General features: G+C 62.8%; 3 protein-coding genes across 5 annotated transcripts in view; 1 reads left to right on the forward strand and 2 right to left on the reverse strand.

The window, feature by feature from the left end:
• The window catches only part of AAMP (angio associated migratory cell protein), a 28,861-nt gene extending 24,390 nt beyond the window's left edge, over positions 1-4,471 (reverse strand). The window contains exons 1-11 of one of the 2 annotated variants that reach the window (XM_050977126.1): positions 4,315-4,471; positions 3,871-4,023; positions 3,341-3,460; positions 3,071-3,210; positions 2,843-2,987; positions 2,613-2,696; positions 2,223-2,338; positions 1,676-1,779; positions 1,124-1,214; positions 711-865; positions 174-450 (exon numbers count right to left, since the gene is read on the reverse strand). In XM_050977126.1, coding sequence (XP_050833083.1) covers positions 375-450; positions 711-865; positions 1,124-1,214; positions 1,676-1,779; positions 2,223-2,338; positions 2,613-2,696; positions 2,843-2,987; positions 3,071-3,210; positions 3,341-3,460; positions 3,871-4,023; positions 4,315-4,402 — 1,272 coding nt within the window. In that variant the 5' untranslated portion in view covers positions 4,403-4,471 and the 3' untranslated portion in view covers positions 174-374. Of the gene's footprint in view, positions 1-173; positions 451-710; positions 866-1,123; positions 1,215-1,675; positions 1,780-2,222; positions 2,339-2,612; positions 2,697-2,842; positions 2,988-3,070; positions 3,211-3,340; positions 3,461-3,870; positions 4,024-4,314 lie in introns of those variants that run through there. The other variant, XM_050977125.1, reaches the window with a different exon arrangement.
• A 63-nt stretch (positions 4,472-4,534) lies between these two features.
• PNKD (PNKD metallo-beta-lactamase domain containing) lies at positions 4,535-16,193 on the forward strand. Of its 2 annotated transcripts, XM_009088271.4 has the most exons (10): positions 4,535-4,699; positions 5,079-5,283; positions 13,412-13,527; positions 13,728-13,840; positions 14,063-14,121; positions 14,265-14,357; positions 14,585-14,748; positions 14,858-14,944; positions 15,054-15,169; positions 15,361-16,193. In XM_009088271.4, the coding sequence occupies exons 1-10, from the start codon at positions 4,672-4,674 to the stop codon at positions 15,532-15,534; spliced, it is 1,155 nt and encodes a 384-aa protein (XP_009086519.1). In that variant the 5' UTR covers positions 4,535-4,671; the 3' UTR covers positions 15,535-16,193. The 2 variants fall into 2 exon arrangements, with proteins under 2 accessions (XP_009086519.1, XP_018766959.1); XM_018911414.3 differs by lacking the exons at positions 4,535-4,699; positions 5,079-5,283 and adding an exon at positions 12,733-13,144.
• On the reverse strand, positions 6,046-12,001 carry TMBIM1 (transmembrane BAX inhibitor motif containing 1). The gene is made up of 12 exons (XM_030241698.2): positions 11,854-12,001; positions 8,672-8,916; positions 8,488-8,570; positions 8,353-8,417; positions 8,174-8,227; positions 8,009-8,059; positions 7,810-7,849; positions 7,637-7,674; positions 7,329-7,416; positions 7,123-7,218; positions 6,801-6,854; positions 6,046-6,710 (listed from the first exon to the last, which is right to left on the reverse strand). The coding sequence occupies exons 2-12, from the start codon at positions 8,886-8,888 to the stop codon at positions 6,567-6,569; spliced, it is 930 nt and encodes a 309-aa protein (XP_030097558.1). The 5' UTR covers positions 8,889-8,916; positions 11,854-12,001; the 3' UTR covers positions 6,046-6,566.
• Positions 16,194-16,198: the final 5 nt, after the last annotated feature.

Raw genomic sequence — 16,198 nt, forward strand, 5'->3', positions numbered from 1 at the left:
AGCTAGCAACCTGCACCGTCCTATCCTGACCTCTTTATTCCCCTTAACAGGGAGAGCTAGGATGGGAGTCTCTGCCACTGATCCTCAGGCCATGGTTGGATGCCAGGGAGATCCCCAAGGAGGGAGCTTAGCTCCCCAGATCCACTTCCCCCCAACAAGCAGAGTAGATGGCATCCAGTTAAGTGAAATAATTTATATAATTAAAGACACCTTCATACAAAACCCCTGGCTTGGCCCCTAGATGGTGAGGGCAAAGCAGGGCAGGCTGGAAAAATTACAAAGCACGCACTGGAGAAGGGTGGTGAAACCATGTCCCTCATCCCTCTGTACAAAGGGCGCAGGGCAGCGCCAGGACGCTGTCCCTTGACACAGTTCTAGCGATCGGGCCGCTGGACGCAGAACACTTTGGCTTGGTGGTCGCCAGAGGTGGTCACCACAATGGAGGCATCCCTGCAGGGAGACAGGGCTCAGAGGTGGGGCTGGGGGCTTCCAGTGTCCCTGACCATCACCCCCAGCCCAACTCTGAAGTGCATTCCCCCTTGAGACCCTCGAGTCTCAGCATTGACCTAGGTTTGTCTCCCACGTTGGGACCAGACCACAAGAGCACTCAAGGAAGAGGCAGTTTGTGATGTGAGCTCCTAGGCTGGAGGCCCCTGCTATCACTGCTCCCTCCACCCAGCAGCGAAGGGGTCTAGGGGGTGCCTGCTCACTTGTTGACGGCGAAGTCGAGGATTTCAGCAGAATGCCCTCGGTACTCGCTGATCATCTTCCCCGAGCGTGCATCCCAGAGCCGCACAGCCCCGTCCAGGCTGCAGGTGTACACCACGGCCGAGCTCTCCTCCCACAGCAGCTGCACGATCCCTGACTGCAGCAGGGGGAGACCACAGTGGTCCAGACCTCCAGCAAGTCTTAGCTCACCCCCACCCCCTCGTGGTGTCTCCCTGCAGGAGAGCCAAACCCCAGGGCCAAGCACATCCGCTTTGCAGAGACTGTGGCTGCCCTCTGGGGAAGCCCAAGGCTAAGGGAGAAGTACAAACTGGGAACTGGCCCTTGGGGTCCAAGGGAGATCTCCGAGAGGCCCAAACCCATCTCCCAGGCCTGGGCGAGGCGGGGAGGGCAGTACCTCATGTTGGCACTTATGCCTCAGGCTCTGTGTGGAGAGGTCGTAAATAGCCAGCGTGCCATCAAGATAGCCCACAGCAGCCAGTGGCATCCTACAGACAGGGAAGAGGCATTATGGGACATGGGGAAGCAGGGATGGAAACACATAAAGGCTCCAGGTAAAAGGCAAACCCTACACTGAAGGCTGCAATGTATTGAAAAGATGAGGGACAACCTGATGGCTGGAGCCATCAAACACCCCACTTGGGAAGCCCAAGAGTATAGCAAGTCAGCAATCAGCCTGTGGTTTGTGAAGATGACAATGTCCTGACAGGAAAACAGCTGTTAGAGAGTATCCCAGCCAAGCACTGGTCCATCAGGCTAGCCCAGAACCCCAACAGTTGCAGGGAAGACTGGGCAGCTGGTGTCCTTGGCCTCCTACCAAAGGGATCTGGCATCTCCACACCCAGCTGGGGAGGATGGAGGCAAGAGAAATGCAGCAGATTGAGCACAAGGGATGCAAATGGATCTGTATGACAAGCCCTGTAAGATGTAGCACTGTCAGAACACTCACACATTACAGAAGCCCAGCGACTCCACTGAGTTGGACTCTGCCTCCTCGCCCTCACTGACTGGTGCCTTGGGGGTCACACTCTCCATCTTGAACACGCACACCACCTGGGTAGAGGGAGGGTGACTATACCCCGAGGGAAGGAGACACAGATGCACAAAGGTCCCGTTCGTACTCGGTACCGAGTCTGCGCCCTCATTAGAACAAGGCGCGACCCCAAACCCTCAACTCCGGGGAGCAAACGAGGGAACTTTCTTCCAGGAGCCGAGCGGGACCACCCAGCCCGCGCTCCATCCGCAGCGCGAGGGCGCCGCCTGCCGGCTGCCGACGGCCGCACACCGGCCCTGCATGTGAGGGGACCCCAGCGCTCCGGGCTCTGCCCCCGGCCCAGGACAAGGGACTTGGGGGTCCCCAGCGCTCCTGGCTCTGCCCTCGGCCCAGGACAAGGGACTTGGGGGTCCCCAGCGCTCCTGGCTCTGCTCCCGGCCCAGGACAGGGGTCTTGTGGGGTCCCCAGCGCTCCTGGCTCTGACCTGCCCACACAGACGCACCTTGCCCGTGGCAGAGTTGATCAGCTTGGCGTGACAGTCCACAGAGCCCGTCATGATCAAACTGCCATCCTGGTTGCTGGCCACACACGTCAAGGGGTCCTGATGGCCATCCTGGCCTGGGAGGTGAGCAGCAGGTATGAGCTTTGTGTGCCCTCCCCACAGAGACGCAGTGAGCCTTGAAACACCATCCTGCAGCCTCCACCCTGCCTGGCTCTGCCAGCACCCCAGCAAGCAACAGCCACCGCTTTGACAGAGAAACCCTGTGCCAGGCTCCCTCCTGCCCACACAGGATGCCTCCTCTCCACTCAGGCAGAGGTCAAAGCCCACTAGAAGGGACTGTTTGCCCACTACAGAGTAGCCCAGGTGATAAACCTCTTCCTTCTTCCTTACCTTTCAGGACATGCAGCGAGGTTCCCTGCTTTAGGTCCCAGATGCGCATGGTCCCATCCTCATACCCCACCACTGCTCGCTTCCCTGGGTGAGACAGAGAGAGCAGATAGAGACAAGCCCCTCCCCCATCCCCCTGCCTCACATTCAGCACAGACTGGGATAAACAGGAGGGCAGATGGCCCACACAGAGCTGGTGACATTTCACACTCCAGAGAGGCCCTACGCCTCACCATCAGGCAGGATCCTGCCGCATGTGGCTGGGCATGCTGGACCCTGAAAGGTCTTGCAATCCCCACTGGGGATCTTCCACATCCAGGTGTTGCCATCAGCTGTACCAGCCAGAAGTACATGAGCTTGAGGGTGCCACTCCATCCACTGGGCAGAAAGAGGGACAGGCAGTGTCACCAAAGTGCTGCACCCCACTTGCTGGCTGGAGAGTTCCCCACAGCACCACTCACCTCCAAGTCCCCCACTTCAAAGGACCACACTTCCTCCTTGGCATCCACCCGCCACACTTTGATAAGCCCAGACATGTCACCTGTGGCCACGAACACAGAGTCGTGACTGAAGCCAGCACAGGTGACCGAGTCCTTGTGTCCTGTAAACATCAGGGGACAGAGATTGCTCAGGCCAAGCTATGCAAGATGGTCAGGAGCACAGCATCAGCGGGAGGAAAATGTGCAGATAGACACTGCTGAGAGGGGACACAGCTGTTCACTGCACCTCACCTGAGCACTCAAACAGGAGCTCCCCATCACTCACGCGCCACACGAAGGCCTTGTCATCCTCTCCGCCTGTCACTGCCAACGTGTTGGTCTTGGGGTCAAGGCTCACACAGAAGACAGAATCTTCACAAAAGAGCAAAAAGAGGCTACATGGCTATGGTGCTGATCCCACCTGACCTGACGTTCCCGGGGGATCCAAACCCCATGCAGCACTGGGTCTGAGTGGGTCATCAGCAAGCTGAACTCTCAAACCCAGCCCAGTGGGAACCAATTCTTCACATGGGAGAGAAGCAGCACAAGCTTTCTGCTGAGCTTAGGGCCAACTGCCATGATGGGAGGCCCAAAGGGCTCCTCTGCCAGAGCACACGGCAGAAACAAGCCCAGGGCAGTTCTGAGTCCTGATGGCTGTCCCAGGAAGGCTGGGAGATAGCAGCCTAGCAAGGCACTCTGCACCCCTGGACTCTGGGGAAAGCCAAGACGAGAACAGGTCCCAAGGGGGGCCCCAGCTGCTTCTGCCCGTGCCCAGCACTCACCCGAGTGGAGCGAGAACGTGACCTCGCTGTCGTCCTGTGCCTCCATGCCGTCCTCTACCCCCTCGTCATCCTCCGAGTCCCAAGCCTCGGCATCGGGCTCTTCTGCCCCCTCGTCCTCAAAGTCCACGTCCTCCATCTCCTCCGCCAGGTCATCTGCAGAGGGCGAAGGTCAGGGCGCGGCTCGCGGCGTGCCCAGCTCGGCGGGACAGCGGGGATGGCTGCGGGACGGGGCAGCGGCGGATGCGCGATGCCGCCGCGGCCGCGAGTCCCAGAGCAGGGAAATCGCAGAGGAACGGGACGCGACACGGGGAGAGGCCGCGGGCCTGGGGGATGCACCGGCCGGGCCTGGCACTGGGGTGGGGCCGCAGCGCTCCCGGTGCCCTGGCGGGTGGCCGGACCCCCGCAGGCCCTGCCCGGTGCGTGGCGCAGGGCGCCCCGTCTCACCCGGCCCGGGCGGGCCCAGCTCCACCACCTCGATGATCTCCTCGTCGCCGTGCAGGTCCAGCGCCCCCGGGCCCTCCCCGGGCTCCATGCCGACCCACCCCGCCGCTGCCGCTTCCGCCGCTTCCGCCGAGCGCCCCGCCCCGGCCGATCCCCGCAGGCCGCAGCCAACCACAGCCCGAGGCCGCGCGCGGATCCCGCCCTTTCCGCCGGCAGCGTGGCCGGCCCCGCCCTGCGCGACGCACTCTGGGAGATGTAGTTTTCTTTGCAAGGACCTTGCGGCGCCGCCCGCCGACAGTCCCTGAGCGGCGAAACTGCAGCTCCCGGCATGCAGCGGAGCTGCCGGTGGACACCGGCACCATGGCGGCGGCACGAGGCGGATTGCGGGGTAACGGCGGGCGGGCGAGCGGGTGGGCAGAAGCAGGGGGCAACCCCGGGGCGGGGGGCCGGGACCGTTCCGCCACCTCCCTCACGGCACTGCTCCGCGGCTTGCGGCACAAACGCCCCGAGACGGACTCATCCCCGCCCCGCCCCGCCGGGGAGAGGGCGTAAGGCCACGCCCCTGCTGTGCTTGGCTACGCCCCAGTTGTGTTTGTCACGCCCCCGGCAAAGGCCCCGCCTTCGAGTGCCCCCTGGCGGAAGGGCAGGGCCTATGGCGGGGAAATGGGAATGGGGACGGGCAGGGAAGAGGGAAGGGAAGAAGGCCAGGCTGGGCCCCCTACACTCTACCCCATGGCTGCCCCTCCCTAATGCTTCTCTCCTCGCAGGACTGCTGGTGGCAGCAAGACCTTCAGCCAAGGCCTGGGGGCGGCCGGACACCCAGGGCACACGGCTCTTTGGGCAGAGCTGTCCCCGGCCAGCGGGACAACGGGCCAGCCAGGAGCCTGGCAGCGCGGGGCTCCCCGAGGGGGTGGAGTACATCCCCACACGCAAGAAGGGCAAGAACCCGATGAAGCCGGTGGGGGTGGCCTGGTGAGTGGCTCAGCTGGTGGGAGAGGACAGCACTGGGAGGCTGCACTGCTCTGTGGGGCCAGGGTGGAACAGGGGTCTCGGGGGTCTGTAGCGCTGAACAGGGCACTGTCCATGCAGCCCCGGCGTGGCACAGCACCCTTGCTTCCCCACACTCTCCATCTCCTTGACTGCTGGCTGTCCTGCAGGGCCATTGGGTTGCCTTCTGGCATCATCCTCTTCCTCCTGACCAAACGGCAAGTGGACAAAAACCGCCTTGAGCAGCTCAAAATTCGCCGAGCGATGATGGAAGCCAACCAGGGCGAGTACGAGACGGAGCGATACAACAGGATGGTCAGGGGGGCATAGCCAAGCTGCCCCCATGCCCAGGCTGTCACTGCAGCACCCTGCAGGGACCAGCCAAGGTGACACCAGCCCCGTGGAACACATGACAGTGGCATCTGCCCTGCCTGTCCAGACCATGAAGCAGTTGTGGAGCTGAATAGGAACAAATAAAGTGAAACAGCTCAGTGCCACTGTGGTTGCTCCCTCAATGCTCAGCCCCAGGCTCTGCCTGCCTCAGCAGGGGTGGCCCGGCTGTTCTGCAGCTGGGCATCTGCCCACAACAGCAGGGGCTACAGGCAGGGGAGGGAGGCCAGCTTTGGAGCAGTTTGACCTTGGTTTTCCCATCCCAAATCAGTGTTTGTGCTGCACCAGCCCGCAGCCCCCACTGAGTCTGCCCACAGGTTTTTTGTGGGAGTTGCCACACGAGTAAGACTAGAACTGTCTGGAAAACTGAAGTGTTTTATTTAGCAAGTGCAACTTTGCCCACATCCGTGGCTGCAGGGCCTCTGCAATGTGAGCTCTGCCACATTGGAGGTCCCAGCTGCCCCCTGCCCACACCGGGCACAGCCACAGCTCAGGGGGGGGGCATGGCCAGAGCCACATTTAAGGCACAGAGTGAATGACACCAACTGTTCTCTGCCAAAAAATCCCAACATGATCCAAGCAGCCGCTGCCAGTTCCCTGTGCCCAGGCAGGGCTGTGACATTCCGCTGCCAGCCCAATGCCATTGGTACAGCCTTGGTAAGCAGTGCCAAAGCTGGGCTAAACTGCTTAAACGCTGGCAGCCAGTCCCCCTCACTGCCCTCAGAGCTTGTTGGGGGATGATCAAAGGAAGCCCTTTCCTTAGCAGCCTACAGGTAGGAATGCCAAAGCATTAAGAGTCACAGTAAGCAGACTATTCTGTACAGAGACCAAAGGAGGGGGGAGAGGCAGCTGGAGAGGGACAGGAGGGGTCCAAGGCCCTAATCCCGGCCCACTATCTGCAACAGGAAGGTGAAGATGTAGATGATGTCAGTGTAGATGGTGAGGGCACCATAGACGTACTCCTCGGGGCTCAACGTGTTCTTCCTGTTTCCCAGCACAAGTTGGGTGTCATAGGCAAGGAACTGAAGGGACAGAGAATGTCAGGAAAGGAGCAAGGGGGAATTCCTCCCTCCCCAGCCCCCATCCCGCACCCTCTGCCCACTCCAGCTCACCAATGTGAAGGCGATGGCCCCGATGGCTGCGTACAGCATGTGGAGCCAGGGCACCTGCACGGGAAGGGAACACAGCAGGGTAAGCTGGGCTGCTGGCAGGCAGCAGGTGAGGCAGGGCACGTCCCGCCCGCTCCCAGCTCCTGAGGAGCTGCTGCCGATGCTGTCACGCCCTCTCCCTGGGGGCAGGCTGCCTTCCAGGGCTGGTACCCCACCCTGCTTCCCAGCTAAGGGACCACCCAAACCCCCTGCCTGCACCAGCCCTGGGGACAGCCAACCAGGAATACCCGGGGCTCCTCACAGCCCCTCTCTCCTTCCCACTCACGTATTTGAAGGAGAGGACGATGGCAGTGATGATCCCGGTCACCATGACCACGATGCCCAGCACGCAGAACAGCCCCGGACACGATGTAAAATCAACCTGATGGGGGCGGACACACAAATGTCACAGCAGAGCCCAGGGTGTCCCCACTGACTAGCTCCCCACACCTGCCCCATAGAGGGCAGGGCAGGGTGCACCCCTCTCCTTGCCTTGGTCTGGAAGCAGAAGATGGTCACAACGATGGCCACAATGGCAGTGATGAGCATGGCAATCAGGACAGCTTTCGTGTTGTACATGCTACAGACAAAGAAAGTCACCTCCCACTTCAGTATCCTCCTGCCAGAGGGGTGTTGGAGAACCTCCCCCACAGCCCCAATCATGACAGGAACTCTGCAGACCCTGAGCCCAAGGGACTGGAGCATACCCTGGCTCCTGGCAGCCTCTCAGCTGAGCTGGCTGCATAGTGGAGGACAGAAGGGACCCCAGATTCTGTAACAGCAGGGTCCCCAGGGCATACCTGGCAATTGTGCCTGTCATCAGCCCCATGGCCAGCGTCTGTGGGAGAGAAGGGTGAGCTCAGTAGGCTGCCCACCTGCCCACATGTCCTCCTATCCCTCCCAGCACACCCAGGGGGAGCTGGGGTGCCATGGGGGCACCAACAGGACCCCTTGCCAGTCCCAGCCCACTCACAAAGATGCTCAGCAGGATAATATTCCAGGGGAAGCGCCTCCTGAGAACAAAACAGGAGAGAGGTAAGCTAGTAACAGCAACTATGTCATGTCCCCCTGGCCCCCACCACCCAGGGGCAGCCCCAGGCAGGAACCTATCTTGATGCTCTGGAGACACCCCCATACCCACATACCCCACCCTGGGGGCCCTAAGGACTCACCGGGGACCCTGGCAGCAGGCCAGCACCAGGTAGGTCACCAGGAACACAGCACTGCAAGGAGAGACAGCAGGTGTGAACCCCACAGCCCCCCACAGGATCAGCCTGGGAGGCTGTGGATGTGGGGGCACGAGCTGGGGGGCACAAGCCAGCAGAACCCCTACTCACTATGAGGCATAGTAGATGGCAACATTCCTCTGGACAAAGGAGCGGACAGGGTGGCTGTGGGACAGGAGGGACAAGTGTGAGGGAGAGGAGACAGCAGCTACTGTCCCCTCTGAACACCCCCGAGGAACTCAAGCACCCCTCTTTTTCAGGACAAAAGGAAGGAGGAACCCTCTACTCACACAAAGGTGAACACAGAGATGATTCCCACTGTCACCAGGAGCTGCAGGGAGATGATGGCATAGACCTGCAAGAGACAGGGGGGTCAGCACTTGGCTCCCCACCCTGACAGGTGTCCCTGGCCCCTTGGGACTCACCTTGCGGATGAAGGCGTGCCGGACTTTCCTATCATCCCAGTCAACTGATTGGAAGGCAGAGCCATCCCCAAGACCGTTGTCACCTGTGGGGGACACCCCTCAGCACCAGGATCAGCCATGCAGTCTCTCACAGCACCCCTGCTTCTAGTACCCTCCCCCAAATAAACCAAGGTGCCCCACTTACCAAACCGCATAGGCATGGTGGGCATGGCCATGCCGGGATGAGGGTACCCCCCTGATGCTGGATACCCCCCTGGCTGCGGGTACCCCGCCCCCCCAGGGTATCCCCCAGGCTGCGGGTACCCCCCGGCATAGTGGGGGGGCTGGGAGTACCCCCCAGGGGGCGGGGGGTACAGGGGGTTCTTGTCATCGTAGAGCGGGGGTGCGCTGGGATGTGACATGCCGGCTCCTCGCACCTCCCACGGGCACCTGCAGGGCACAGAAGACGCGGGGCTTCAGCACAGGTCACCTGGGCAGGACCCGATCTTGGTGAGTGGAGCCACAGGTGCAGGGACAGAGGGAATCGTGCAGCCACAAAACTTCCCCCTCCCACTTTAATAGTGACTCCTAATGAGTAAGGACAAGGTGGCCTCAATGCCAGCAGGTCAGTAACAGACGAGGGATGTCCCCTTGGCTGGGGCCACCCGCATTCCTGTGCCCTGAGTCCCCGGCACCTGCGTCAGCGGTCAGCCGCGGGCAGGGCACAGCCACGCGCTGACTCAGGCTGCGCCGAGGCCGTGACCTTTTCAGAAGGGATCCGACCTCTCCAGTCTTTGAAGCCCGCCCTGAGATTGCCAGGGAGGAAGGAGCAGCACCCCTGGCTGGTCTGGAGTCCTGCTAGCAGCACACTGAGGACAAATGGCATCACCCTGCTGACTGCCTGGGATGGAAACACAGGCTCTGATCCTCATCACAGCCACGCAGATCCCACTGCCACTCCCACTTCGGGGATGTCTCCCACCCAACAGCCGCATGCGTCACACAGGGGCTCCAGAACTCCTGAATCCCCTTATAAGGGGATGCGACACCCACATCACCTCTACAGGAGATGGACTCTTCCTCAGGGAGTGGAGCTGGGACCCCGCTAGGGCTGAGTTCCCCTCCTCGGCCACACCAGGCCCCCTCACAGAGCCCCCGGCAGCTGTGAGCAGGCAGCCCGGGCTCAAGGCCAGCTGGGCTTGGTCCCAGTAGGAGGAGGAGAAGGAAAGCAGGATCTCCAAGGCCAGGAAAACAAGAGCGCTGCCAGTAGACAGTGCCAGGCCTTTACACACCTCCCCCACCCTCAGCACTGGCCCCCCAGACCCCAGGAAGGTGCCAGGACCCCCAAACACCCTCCTGGCCACAGTGGTGATGTGATCTTGGGACCATCCCAGGGAAGGAAGGAGGATCTGATGCTAACCAGGACCAGGCTAGGAGGGGATTGGGCACTTCCTCCTGTGTGACGCCAGTGCTTCCCGCAGCCGAGAGCACACCCATGCCAGCCATGCCGGGCTGGGAGACCAGTTCCGTGTCCGTCCTTCCATCCCTCCCACCATCCAACTGTGTCAGCCACGGCAGAGCTGCCACAGTCACACTGCCCTTCTTCATCGCGATGACGACAGCGCCAAAAATAAATAACCGGTGTGGCAGTGACCATGAGGACAGGAAGTTCACTTTCTCCACACTGTGGTTTCCCAGAAAGCACAGGGGACCCCCTGGTACTGCCTCATCTGTGGGGCCAGGGACAGGCCCAAAATAGGACCTTGACCCTAGGAAAGCCTTTGTGACTGACACTCAAGTTACAGGGGGACCAGAGTCCCCAGGAGGGAGCCCAGGTGTCTGGGAAAAGCAGGGTGTATTTGGCTGGCACCAGATCAGCGGGGTCCTACCCTGTGCCCAAGACCAGCACCTTGGGACTGCTCCAGCCCCTCCTGTTTTCACCACATCGGGGTAGCCTTGGGCACAGGGAAGGAACCAGCCTGACGGGTCCCAGCAGCTGCCACACCCAGGGAAGAAGGCAGCTGAACCCTCCTAGGTCCATGGCACTGCATGGTCCTGAAACTTAGGTCACCAGCTGGATAGTAGATGGCAACCCGGGGCCAGCTCAGTGGCATGACACAGTCCCTGGGGACAGGGTGCTACTCTGCACTGGCACCATGACTCAGCACAGATAAGGCACATATAGCAGCCACATGGGGCACAGCCAACCATCATCCCTTTCACAATCTCACGGGTAGCACAGGGTTGTGTCCCCACCATCCACCATGGCACTCCTGCCAGGCTTGGGCCCCTGCCACAAGCTCCACAGGTTCCTGGGGGAAACACAACCACCTTAGGAGAGGATCATGGTTTGGGGCACAGGACAGAGCTCCCCACATTCAGGCTGCCTGAGAAAGCACCTCACTCTTGAAGAACTTGGAAGCTCCCACCAGAACAGCACGGGTTGGTACAACACAGCCTAGTATGGCACAGCACAAAGTGGCACAGCCTGGCATGCCATGGCACAGCCTGGTACAGTACAACAGGGCACAGCTGCCTCCTGCAGCGCAGCACGGCTCAGGACAGCACAATCCAATACAGCACAGCACAAATTGTCCCGGCCCGGCCCAGGCCAGGCCAGCCGTGCTCAATTGACACGAGAGGGTCAGTATGGCCCACCCAGATGGGACGTCCTCGCTGGCCCACACCGCCCATACACGACACAAGCTTGCTGGGGTTCAGCATCACTTCTACCACATCCCTGCCCCACTGCAAGTTCTCTCCCGGGGGCACAGACCTAGGACAGAGGCGTCCTCCTGTGCCGCAGCCCCGGCACCCAGCGCTGGTCCCCACGCACCCCCATGGTGTCACTCCCACACCTTGCCTAGCACAAACCTGTGCCCACCCCTCCCGAGACACCCTACTGGGTCCGTGAGGACACCGTCCACAGCACAAGTGTCGCTGCCCTCCCACGAACCACCCCGCACCACGCCCCGATTCCTGCCACGCCGTCGCGTGGGGTTCGGAAAACAGCACCAGTGCTACAGAGGGACCCCGCGCGTAGGGATCCAGTCCCCCCGCGTTCCTCCCCGCGGGACCTCGTCCCCCCTCCTCCCGCCGCCGGACTTCAACCCGACCTGCCCCTACCCACTCCGGTGACGGGGGAGCGGGGTGTCGCAGCGCTGTTTAGCGACCGGCCGCCCACCCCCCCAGTCCCCGTCGGCCTCCGGGACGCTCGGGAGAGCGCTGGCACAGCCCCTCGCCGGCTGTGGCACCGGAGGGCGCAGGGTCAGGGGGGTAGGGGGACGAAGCGGGCCGAGGGGAGCCGAGAGAACGAGGGGGACCACCGGGGGCCGCGGGCGGGACTCGGGAACGGCGGGGGTCGCGGAGCGGGGCGGGCCACCCTACCTGCTGCGCGCTGCTCTGCCGGGCTGCGGCCGCCGCCGGACGGGACGAGCCGGGACGGGTCCGACGGGGCGGGGGCAGCCACCGCCCACCGCGCCCCCCCGCGGCGGCTCCGCGCCCTGCACTCAGGGCGGCCGCGGCCGGCAGGGGGGCACGCTCTCGCGCCTGTTGCTCCCGTGGACGGACCCCACTGCCCTCGCCCGTACCCCCGGGACTTCCCTCCCAGCGGCTCTGACGTCACTCAGGGTCCCCCTTCCTCACGCAATGACGTCAGCGGGGGGACACCTCTCGCGGCGGCGGGGGGGGAATCCCCTCCTCTAGGCGGTTGACGCGAGCGCTGTGCCGAGCGTGTGCCCCCCCCGCTCCCGGTGCCGCGGCGGCGGGGCCAGCAGGGGGCGCGGCGCGGCGGGCGCGTTACGCCGGTTGGTGGCATGGCCGCGGGGCCCGGCGGGGCGGCGGCGGCGGCGGCGGCAGCGGCAGCGGCAGCGGCCGGGGCGCGCGGGCTCGGGGCCGCCTGCCTGCGCCTCCTCCGCCGCGCCCGCCGCGCCGCCGCTGCGCTCATGGCCTTCGCCGCCCCGTTGCTGTTCCGCCTGGGGTGAGTGAGCGAGCGAGCGAGGGAGCGGTCGCCGCTGCGGGACCCCCGCAGGGAGGCAGCCGCCACCGCCCGCCTTTGTGCTGCCGCCGGGAGGGAGGGCCCACCACCTTCCCCTACTTCTGCGGAGCCGCGCGGGGAGGAACCTGCGGCCGCGCCGGCACGGAGAGACCGGGCTGGGGCTCAGCCCGCTCCGGCCGAGGGAGTGGGGGCGGACGGTGCCAGCCCGGCCGCCGGGGCCGGGGATCAGCCACCGGCTCCCCCCGCGCGGTGCCGGTCACCCTCCCGTACGGGGCGCCTTCTCTCGGGTGTCACCGCTGACCTGCCCCGGTGCCCCGGCCGTAGTCACGCTACCCGGTGCCGGCAGGAGCCCCCGCTCCCCGGTTTCGGGCTCCCACCGCTACTGCAGGGATCGCTCCCGGAGTGCCATCCAGGGGTGCCCTCGGCCGGGAATGGGCTTTGCAACCCGGGTCTTTACATGTCTGTCATTGCACCATTCCCCGTCCCGTCCCCAATTGCTGCTGTGCAAACGGGGAGGTCCATCCGAGCCTTATGTCCTTTGCACCCCCACATGCACGGGGGCATTTCTTGCCTCCTTTTACCTCGGCCCATTCTCTTTCCTGATTCCCTGGACCATGGCAAGCTTGGGCATATCCCCCTCCCAAGAGCATGGGGAGGAACAGCCAGCTCCAGCCCCTTCTGGTGAGCACCCCGCAGCAATGCCTCCCCCTCCCCTCCCAGTCCTTGCTGCTCGAAGTAGCTTGAGGATTCCTTCTCGGGCAACCAGTCCTGCCCTCACTACACATCTGGGGTGCGGGGTACACACACAACACCTGTAGCTCCCCCGAATGAGAAAGTGGCTCTGTATGTGTTCCCTGTCGGAGTTACAGCCCCAGCAGTAGCCCCCTTCCCAAGTGGGCTCCTTAGGGGAACTGGGGTTTAATGCCTAGGGGTGTCTGCCCCCCCTAGGTACAGCCTGTACGCCCGCACACGCCTGGGCTACCTCTTCTACCAGCGGCAGGTGAAGAAGGCCCGGGAGCGTTACCCACACGGCCACTCTGTGCCCCAGCCCTACTGCTTCCCTGGTGAGTCCTGGCAGCCCCTGCCACACCTCGCCCCTGCAGCCCCCCAGCACCAGAACTTTGGGCTGGGGAAGGGTTGCCATCACCAAATCGCTCAAAGCATGTTTAACTAAGAATTTGATGTAAAATGTGGGGAGTTTGACTTGGACTCCCCCTTTTCCAGCTGGGGAGGATCATGCCCTGATTGTGTCTCTTCCCCCCAGGGGTGAAAATCCTGCCCATTCCCGTACTCTCCAACAACTACAGCTACCTGGTCATTGACACTGGCTCCAGCCAAGCGGCCGTCATCGATCCCTCTGACCCTCTGGCTGTACAGGTGAGACCGCCACAGCCACTCTGACTTGGTGTTTGGCTGTCTCCAGGTGAGGGGCTGGCATTTTGGGGTTAGAGGGGAGCAAATTTGACCCTTATCTGCAGCCCTTAGTGCCCAAGGCAAGAGGAGCATGACAGGGGAGCTGGGGGAGATAGGGTTTAGGGAGGAAACTGGTGCTTGGGTTCTCTGTCCCCCCTAATCTCTCTGTCCATATTTCCTCCCCAGGCTGCCATTGAACAAGAGGGGGTGATACTGGAGGCCATATTCTGCACACACAAACACTGGTAAGGGGCAAGAGGTGGCCCTGGAAGGGTTGGTAGCTGCTGTGAAGGCAGCCCCACCTGAGGTGACCCCCAGCCCTGCCCCATTTAGTGGGGGGAGTATGGGGGGGAGGTACATTTAGGGTCTCTGACCTCCCTGTCTGCAGGGACCACAGCGGAGGGAACGAGGTGCTCTGCCAGCAGCACAGCTCCTGCAGGGTGTATGGCAGTGCTCTCGATGCCATCCCACGGCTCACCAAGTAAGTCCTGCACCCCCCTAGCACCTCTGTAAATTTGAGGGAGCTTCATTCCCAACCACCACTGTCTGCAGCACTCACCCACCAGTCCATCCCTCCAGTTCCACATTGGGCAGAGACCTGGCACACTCCTGACACCAGTGTGCGAGAAGGGTTGCCAGGGCAGGGGTGCGTTTTGAGGTGCTGGGGTTGGGGGAGCACCCTGACGGTGCCCCCTGTTCCCGGCACAGCCCACTTGCAGACAGGGAGACGGTGACTGTGGGCCGCCTGACCTTCGAGGCGCTCGCCACGCCTGGCCACACTGTAGGCCACATGGTCTATGTGCTGGATGGGGGCCCCTTCGGCAGCCCCCCCTGCCTCTTCTCTGGGGACCTCCTCTTCCTTGCTGGCTGTGGTGAGTGCACCCAACCCCAGACAGGGGGTTGGGGGGTTATCCTGTCCTGGGATGAGTTTAGGGGTTCCCCCAGAACCCCCCCATGACAGGCAGTTGTGGGGGGGTCCAGGCAGGCCATTCGAGGGCTCCCCTGAGACCATGCTCGCCTCCCTGGACGTAGCCGTGGGCTTGGGCGAGGACACGCTACTTTGGCCAGGTGAGTGTCCCCAACAGCAGGGCACAGCTGCTGGTGTCCCCCTAGTCCCACTGCCAAGGGGGAGAGCCAGGTGGGGGTGATGCTAAGGGCTGCATATGGGGGTCCACAGGCCATGAATATGCACTGGAGTGCCTGACCTTTGCCAGCCTCCTGGAGCTGGACAATCCTGCGCTGGAGCAGAAGCTGCAGTGGGTGGTGCAGCAACGCCAGGAGAAGAGGAGCACGGTGAGGTGTGGGGGTCCCTGGGGGCAGCACCCACCACCCCAACCCCTCATGGGGTTCCCTTGGCAGGGATGCTGCACCCCAACACCCTCTTGCATGGTGGGTGCCATAGGGGCAGGGGGCTCTGGGGGCATTCCCAGCTCCCTGCTGGGGCTGCTGCCTCCAGCAGGGGAGCTGAGCTGCTGCCCCCACAGTGCCCCTCCACGCTGGGGGAAGAGCAGACCTACAACCCCTTCCTGCGGACCCACCAGCCAGAGCTGCAGGAGGCACTGGGACTGTGGCAGGCCGGGGGGGAGGACCCCGACGCCTTCCGTGCCCGTGTCCTCAAGGAGGTGCGGAGGCGCAAGGACCTCTACCAAGCCACCTAGATCTTCTCCCCTCCCCGGGTTCCCCCTTTCCACGGGGCCAGGTGATGGTTGGGCACAGAGGGCCCAAGACTGGGTGGTTTGTTTTGCTGTGAATCTCCCTCCTGGGATGCAGGGTTGGGGTAGGGGGAAGAGTGGACACCCCCTTAAGTGGACACCCCGTAAGTGATCCTTGCCTTTGCTGCCTCGAACTTGGGGGTCACCAGCTGTCACGTAGAAGCACTTCAATCTCCTCTCGGGGGGTCTGTAGCCCCCCACCTCACTGCTGGGGCTATAGGAATGGAACCAAGGGCTTCTCCTACAATCCCCCTCTCCCCCTTCGTTTTTCTGGGAATCTCCAATTTCCCCTCCACCACTACTACCACCTCTCAGCCCCCTCCCCTTAAGCCCCCAGTGTTGTGCATCTTCTTTGTGGGGGCTGGGATGGAGCCAGCAAGGGGAGGCGGGCGGGCAGTACTACCTCCGGGCACTGGGCTCCTCTCCAGCACCCCATCCTTGACGCCGGAGCCCCCCCTGTACGCACACACACGCACACACACACACACACACACACTGGGACGGGGCCAGAGGGTCGCACTGCTGGGGTATGGGAGGTGCTGCTTCGCTGGGGATCGGAGCCACAATCACCCCCACGCCCCAAGTAAAAGACTGGATCAATTTTACACCT

Source organism: Serinus canaria, chromosome 7 (assembly GCF_022539315.1).
Source record: "Serinus canaria isolate serCan28SL12 chromosome 7, serCan2020, whole genome shotgun sequence".
Lineage (NCBI taxonomy): Eukaryota > Metazoa > Chordata > Aves > Passeriformes > Fringillidae > Serinus > Serinus canaria.